Here is an 8,573-nt window from a genome sequence, read left to right on the forward strand (position 1 = left end):
TTAACCAATGCTAATTAAAGAAGCAATATCCTCAAGGAACTGGCAGTACCATTAGCAGCCCTCACTTCAAGGTACTGGCTGTAGAATACCTTGGATCCAGTAGGATCCAAGTAGGATCATAGGAAAGTAGGGGCTGATAGGGACCTCACAAAGTCATCATCTAGTCCAGCCCCCTCCTCAAGACAGGATCATCAGCCAAGTGTCTGTTCAACCTGTAATAAAGATTCCACATTTTCATTTGGTATGCTATTCACTACCACTGCTTTACCACCCTTCATGGTCAGAAAGTATCCCCTAATCTCCAACCTAGTTTTCCCGTTGCAGTTTTAGCCCATTGGTCCTAGTTTTGTCCCCTAGAGCCACAGAGAAAAAGTTATATCTATCTTTGTAATCACCTTTCAGATACTTAAAACTGTTATCAATCCAATCTCCTCAGTCTTCTCTTCTCCACACTAAATAACCCTAGTTCTTTCAGTCTTTCCTTATAAATCATGCTTCCAAGGACTGTATTCATTTTTGTCACTCTGCTGGACTTGACAAGCTATCTAACTCATTCTTGAAGTGTGGGGCCCAAAATTGGACACGCGACTCCCGATACGGTCTCACCAGTGCAGAATAGAGCTGAAGAATCACTTCCCTTGATTTGCAAGAGACACTTCTGTTAAATAATGCAACCTGGTATACTATGGGGTTTTTTTCTCGACAGGAGCACACTCTTGGTTCCTATTCAGCTTATGGTCCATTACAATCCCCAGATATTTCTCTGACGTTTTTGTTCTGCAACCTGGCTCATCATTCCCCAGGCTGTATTTGTACATGAAATTATTCCATCCCAAGTGCAGGACTTGATACTTGTCCTTGTTAAATTTCATCTGGTTGATTTTGCACCATTTTTTCAGGTCACTTGGGATTTTAGTCGTACCCTCCAGAGGTACCCTCCAGAGTTTCTGAACTCAACTAATCTTGGTGTCATGTGCATATTTACTAAGCTTGCACACAATCCTATCATCCAGTTCATTAATGAAGATGATAAACAATATTTCACTCAGGACAGAACCTGAGGAATCCCATTAGATACTTGCTCACAACTAGACACTGAGCTATTGGCAACTACTTGTTAAACATGAAAGAACCAAGCAGTTATATTAATTTAGTAATGAGCATGCCATAGAAGACAGTGTCAAAAGACATGCTAAAGTAATGCAGATCATATCCACTGCTCTCCCTATATCCACAGAGCTTGTCACATTATCATAGAAGGAAGCAGTTATTATAATGTAATTCTAATACCAAACATGCTAATTATCTCACGTCTACCTACTTGAATGTTTGTACTCTTTCTTTTGAAGCATCTGGTGCTGGCCATTCTCAGAGACTTGATACTGGGCTAGATGGATCTTGAATAATTATTATTTATATTACCATAGCATCAAGGAACTTTGATCATAGACTAGGACAAGAACAGGCTTAACTATGTGAAGAATCTACCACTACTACATGAATGATGAGAGATATGTACAGATTGGAAAGAGTCTGGCAGAGAGCAACAAAAATGATTAAGGGCATGGGAAGCATAACTTAGGAGGGAAGCCTGAAAGCGTTAAGGTTATTCAGTCTGGAGATGAGGAGATTGAGGGGGGATTTGAAAACAGTCTTAAAATACCTGAAGGGCAATTACAGAGAGGACAAAGATGGACTTTTCTCTGTGGTGGTAGGGGACAGGACTAAGAAGCAATGGACTAAAGATCTAGCAGGGAAAAAATAGGTCAAACTTTAGGAGTAACTTTCTGACTATGAGGGTGGTCAAGTATTGGAACAGGCTACCTAGAGAAGTTGTGGAATCCTTATCCATGGACTTTTATTTATTTATTTTTAAAAAGCAGTGTTTTAAGGACAGACACTTGAATGGGATAGTTTAATCAGGGATGATCCCGTCTTGAGGCAGGCAGTGGATTAGATGACTTTGCATGGTCCCTTTCAGCCCTACTTTCCTATGATTGTATATTGTGCCTTTGTTGATTCTTGTACTTTCTTTATGGAGGGAAAAATAATTGATACAACTGCTATCAGCACTCCTGGAAAAATCTCAAACTATGTTTGGATCCTTTCTTTTTCTCTTTCTTTTAGCCAAAGGGAGGACATTTTACTTCAAACAGTGATAATGCCTTCAATTCAAGTAGGATTATAAGCATAAACATCTGAAGTTGGAGTGCAGTTTTGTAAATCCTTACATTCTATGTGGTTTTTAGAAACCATCTGCATCTGTCAGTGTGTTCTTTTCATGTTTACATGCATCTATGTGACGGGGTGTTGGATCCAGTTCTGAAATGCAAATGTGGCTCACATGGACTCTTACTGCTTCTGTAAAGGTTAAATACATATATGATACTGTTCCTGGCACTTTTTGAAAGGTTTTGGAAGATGATTCCAGTAACACATTGGTTTCTATGTTGCAAGAAAAGGTATGATTTTCAAAGGCTTATCCGGATCTAAAATACTTGAATGTTATTAAAAATGTGGGGTTTGTTTATATATTCGGTGTAATTTTTTGTCCCTTGACCACATACCCACAAAGCTCTTGGTACTAATGAAAAGGAACCAGGCATAGGGAGAAAATTAATATACTGGGCATGTCTACATAAGATGCTAACTGCACAGGAGCCTAATAACACTGCACAGGAGCGTGATGGGCAAAAACCATGCTAATATGCTACTGCACAGTAGTATTAAACTACTGCGTAGTAAGCATCGCTAAAAACCTGCACACCAGTGCTATTGTGCAGTAGCTTAAGTTACTTTGCATTGATTTAGTACTTGGTTAACCAAGTACTAAACTTAATGTGCAGTAACTATAGTGCATTAATGAACATGTAGACACACCCACTGTGTACCAAGGACATCTTCAATGCCATATGCAGAGACCTAGTTTTAAATTAGCAAAAGCTCAGAACCATATAGCTCAGAATCTGCAGCACAGAGGCTGCAAGCACCCCTTAGCAGTGCAGCAATAGGCATGGTGTCATGCTCTTATCGGGAAGAACAGAACCAAATTTCTCTTGCACAGAATAAACCCTCAAGGAAACACCAGCTGTATCTTCTGCCACTAAGCCCATTCTTATCATTGTCCTATTTCAGTCCTTCTGCCAGAAGAGGGCAGCTTTAACATTCTGTTAAAAATTCTAGAGGAGCCTTGATGGTAGGAGCTGCCTTGACTGTATGCCCTTCACTGGCTGATATATGCAAGTGTCTGTGCTATGATCCTGTTGGTAGGAGACACTTGTCCTCTAATAAGCTTTTCCAGGCAGATTTTCCACCGCTAGATGCTCTCAGGACAACATGTGGCCTCAGGCCAAAACAAGATAAATAACTGTTTAAAACAGTGACTTCTTAACAAAAAGACGCTTTCTTAATCAGGACATAGGGGAATTAGAAAAAAAAGATTAATTTTAGAACAGATTTTAACTAACTGGAACTAGCCCCAACTTTATTAAAGTAAAAAGTTAGTAACATGTATATGATCTCACTCAAACAGTGTGATAGTGGGTCAGAGAATTTATGATAAGGACTGAAAATAAAGTGGTTAAAATATGATTATAGACTTCAGAATAATTCAACTTGTTCTGTATGGATTAAAAATGAAATTAATATTACTGCAGTTCTTGAATTGTATGGGATTACATTGTGACAAGGTAAGAGGTGGCTGTGTTTGTATAGTCAGAGAGAATTTATTATGGAAAGATAAATTGGCTTACTAAAACAACACTGCAGACTTACCGATAAGATCCCCATAGAAGGCCACTGAAAATTAGCAATAAAAGAGATTAATTCTTAACACTCTGTTAACAGGGTTTGCTGTTGGATATCTGTTTGCACAGAGGTGAAAATATAACTCCTTAGAGATGGTGACAACTAAACTAGCAACAATGAAATCTCAATGTTGTGAAAACAAGCTTCCCAATGTGATTGCTAGTACTCTTTTATATCAACTGTGACATACAAAAAAAAATTGCTCATGAAGTTTAGTGATCATGCTTCTAATGCCGACCATAACTCTGCAGGGTTGAATTGTGCAAATATGTATGCATACACAAGACAAAAATTAACCTACCACATTTAAAGTTCATTCAGGTATAGTTTGAGATTTGGGCAGTTATCCAAACCAGTTCAGTACTTAAAAGCCACAAGTTCCATATTTTATTTAAGTATCATCTGCATAATAGTTCTTTCTGTGTGTTCATTGTATGTTCTTTATTGTAGTTGGAAGAGTGTTTTTGCCTGTGTCTAGGTTCAAGCTAGCTGCAAAATATCAGAAAATGAACCCCAGGTTGAAACGTCACTACTTGCTTCCCACTCTTCCAGCAGCCCTCAATAAATACTTTACTCCACATAATACCTTTTGGCTGCCACCTATTATATTTAAGGATTGGGCTGTTCTAAAAGGAGAAACAAGGGAAGAAGAATCAATTCATTTTCCATGGTATTTCTAGACTCGTTTCCTTAAATCTTTTTGAGGGCTCTTCCCACCCCAGCGTCCCTCCTTGACTTCACCATCGTTGTTTTCCATGACTTTAACAAACTACATATAAGAGGGTGTCATATCTGGTTAAATGCAGATCCTTGCATCTTTGTAATCTGGATGCAATGTTAAAAAAAAGCCTTTATCATCTGGAGATGCACAACTCATTGCTGACAGCCAGAAGCCTGTGAGTGGAGCAATGTGCAGATCTAGAATGATTAGATTTACTATATACATTTTGACCCCCTCAGAGGAGGAAGATGATATTTGCAAGCTGTTCAAGTGCAAGAAAGTTTGAAAACAACATTTGGCTCCCTTCTGTTTGGGGGAGATAGGAATGGATGGAAAGCTCCTATCTGCACAGAGTACTCTTCCTAAACATGGTTAAAATTACAGTTTGAGTTTGTTGTGACTATTATAAAATACCAGTAATTCACATTTCTGCTGTGTTTCACAACTTCAAAGTATTTTCAGAATTGGATCCCTTTAATCTCCATCTCAGCATCGCTTATCAGCTAGGACGATCTTGGAATCTCTGCTACAGCAAAACCGGAGGCCCGGCCAAGAGACGCTTTCCTAATAACTGCGTGGAATGTTGGTACTAGCACTTGGAAAGCCTCTCGAGGTTATGTAAGGGTCCACACAAAGGCAATATAAATGTTTGGGCCCCAGTTGACAACTTCTGAAATTCCTTCCCTACTGGGAGCAATACTTTTCAATTAGAATGAAAAGAAACACTGAGATGTTAGGACAAGGGGAGGTTTATCTTAGTAAAAGAGCACCAGGGAGCTGGCCACTGGCCCAATTTTGTTCTCTTCACCTGTCACTTCAAAACTCAGAGGAGCCAAACCAAAAACAACTTTAGTTTTTAGCAGTGCTTTTGTCTTCTCGTGCTTAATGCTTTGGCTGTGACCTGTATGCATCCCTGGAGACATTCAGAATTTGCAATGGCTCTGCAATGAGCAGTCCAAAGACGAGAATATGGTGTTTTGGAGTATTTGGCTTCCCTTGAATGCCATAACTGGCATCCACAGCTTTCTGATATCTTTCATGAGGAAACTGCATCAATGCATAATGTATGATGCTTGCTGGTTTAGATCAGAATTCATGCAAACTCCATTAAGGAGGCTAACACTTTGCCTATACTTAAGCAAAATTAAAGCACAAAAATGTCACAGTTGTAGATGCAGTTATACAATCATAAAAATATTTCTACCAGTACTGCTGGTTTCAAATCAGCAGTGTGAAGCAAACTATCATGGGTGTTCTGCTGGTATAGCTGCATCTCCCACAACATTTCACTGATATAAATATATCAGCAAAGTATCCCATCTCTTAACAATATAGGTACGCAAGCAAAAAAATAATTGTAGGCTGGGCCTTGATAGAGACATTTTCCTTTAAACTGAAACTGGAAGTAGAGAAAGTCTTCCCCAATTCATTCCATCATTAACCTTAACTAGTGTCATTAATTGTTTGAGTTGTGTTCCTGTCCCATGAACTAGCAGTGACACTGTGGGATAGTAGTATTGCACTGGAACTTAGGGACAGGTTTTTTGGACAAACTGAACAAGACTTAATACTAAAACAACTCCAAGGCTCATGTAAAAATGTCATTCAAAAATATTTCTGCCAATATATTCTGAATTGTAGGTTGTCTCTCTTTGTTTCTCTCTAAAAGGCAAGAAACACTTCATTAAAAAAGTTTGTTTCCAAAAGTGTTGCTGCTTATTTTTCACTTCCAGTGTGAAACTTGAATAGTATTGGTTAGGACTTAGCATAAACTGAGTCTTGTGGGCAAGACCCCAGGGATACCTAGATTTGGAGTGATGGGTAGCTTTAAGCCTCTTTTCTGTTCTTCTGTTTTTGGGACCAAACAAGCCTCTGATGTAACTTCTCAACCTAAGGATGATTCATGTTGTACTAGTTAAAAGAAATCTCTACATGGAGGAGGCAACAGGTGGCATAAATCTAGTTATGTTACCATATGTCTCCTCTGCAAGAAGTCCCCAGCTACCCTGTGGCAGTAGCACAAAGGGGACAAGATCTGGTACTATGTCTTTAGCTGAGAAGAAAAAGTAAAGCACTAAAGAAACAAAACAACTTTATTTTCCTGCAAATGCTCTTGTAAAAATAAAAGCAGAGGGAAAAAAAATACTGAAAATCAGTTAAATGGAACCTAAAAATCATTTCTCAAAATACTTTAAGAAGAGACATTTACAGGATACCACACCCAACCAGAACTTTCCCACTCTAAAGAAATCTTTGGCAATCAACATAGAAACATCTATTTTAATGTAAAATGTACCTGACTCCAGCTCCCAGCAAACCACTCAACTTTACCCGCACATGGTCCATTGTTACAGGGGGTTGTTTCAGAAGGTTGATTATTCCCACAGCCCTCCAACGGCAAACTGCTGACATGGTTGGTCATACAAACTACCGAGCGCGTTCGTATTCCATCACCGCACTCTGCAGAACACTGCGTGACAAGAAACAAAATAGACATTCGTTATTCCCACTCTTTGAACAGCTGCTCCCAATGAAATGAAGAAGGAGAGCAACCCTGGAAAGGCTAATGGTACTCTTCAATGTTCATTATTACTACTTGTAATCCAGTTCAACATTACTGTTCCCATTGTGTATGTATTTCAGTTATGCCTAAAAGCTTCAAATCAGGTCAGGACTTCATTGTACTAAGCACTGTACAAACACAATAACAGACAAACCCTGTCCTCCAGCTTAAGTTAATAATCTAAACAGTCAAGGGAAATAAGGGATGAAGTGGGGAAGAAAGGAAACAAGTTATAAACAAAGCAATCATGATGGTGGTTACTGAATGTCATTATAGAGCTTTGCTTCCTCCTCCCCTGCCCCCGCTCGTTTTTAAAAAAAATTAATTACTTAGAGTAGAAGATGGTATGTACAGAGGGCATGGGCGATTGTGTGCATTAAGCTAAGAACTTCTCAACAAAAGAATTCAAGACATTCATGGCTCCACTTGGTGCTTCAGGTAGGACATTCAAGAGCATGTCTGTACCACCAACTTGCCAGTCTAGGCAGGAGCACATTCAAGCACTTTGTGACTAATGGCCACCCAGACCACCATAATACTCTGGCTACAGTGTGTCTGGATTTAGAGGTAATCCAAGTGGAGCAGCTGCCACCTGGCATGGTAAGTGCATGGTACAGATATGCCCAAGTTTCATAACTGGGTGCTCAAACTGCCCTACAGGGGAGGGTTGAGGCAATTTGAACACAGGGGGCCTTATGATCTTTCCTAGAAAAATCTGCGACAGCCTCTGAAATTCCATTTCACTGTAGGTGGTGGCAGACCATGCCCTAAAGCAGAGGTGTCAAACATACAGCCCATGGCCCAGATCCGGCCCACAGAGCTATACTGGAGCCACATGGAGCATGGGCTGGACCCGTCAACAGGTCTGCTGCAGGCAGCACACAGACGCAGTTTGGGGCACTGCATGCACCTCATATCCCCGGCCTTCGGTACTGTGTGCAGCGCCAGGTCCGGACCATGCGCTACAGGCAGCACATGCCTCATCCTGGCCCCAGGGGCTGCATGTACAATGAGCCCCAGGGCCAGCACATACTTCTGACAATATTTATTGTCAATAATTAGTACATCAATCCTTTCACTGTTAAACTACCAGTTACAATACATGTGTTTATGGTCACTTCCCTACAACAAGCTTCCACTATATCATCCAAAGTATGGCCTGTTTCTATAGATAAAGTAGCTGCTAAACAATAGGGCTGTGCGAAACAGGCCCTATTTGATTTGGATTTGGCCCAAGTTGGGAACAGTAATTCTATTCGTTGATTCAGATCACTGTCCCTGATTCGATTAGGCCAAATCCAAATCTGAAGATTTGATGCCGAATCAGCAATTTGGACACAGGCACAGCTTTAAAAGTTTTTTCTACATACCTTGAGGTAGCAGCGCGGCTTGTGATCACTGCGATTTTAGGGTGGATGGAGCGTCCCACAGGAGCATGGGGGGCCTCTCCAGCGTGCTCGGCACCAAAACCAGAAGTAATTC

General features: G+C 40.2%; 1 protein-coding gene across 2 annotated transcripts in view; it reads right to left on the minus strand.

Annotated features, from left to right (window-relative positions):
• THSD4 (thrombospondin type 1 domain containing 4) overlaps positions 1-8,573 on the minus strand; it is an 853,555-nt gene that overhangs the window by 60,537 nt on the left and 784,445 nt on the right. For both annotated transcript variants that reach the window (XM_019504324.1, XM_019504325.1), the window contains one exon: positions 6,825-6,998. In XM_019504324.1, the coding sequence (XP_019359869.1) occupies positions 6,825-6,998 (174 nt within the window). The remainder of the gene's footprint in view (positions 1-6,824; positions 6,999-8,573) is intronic.

The sequence above is a fragment of the Gavialis gangeticus genome, unplaced genomic scaffold (assembly GCF_001723915.1).
Source record: "Gavialis gangeticus isolate Ggan-Ray unplaced genomic scaffold, GavGan_comp1, whole genome shotgun sequence".
Classification (NCBI taxonomy): Eukaryota; Metazoa; Chordata; order Crocodylia; family Gavialidae; genus Gavialis; species Gavialis gangeticus.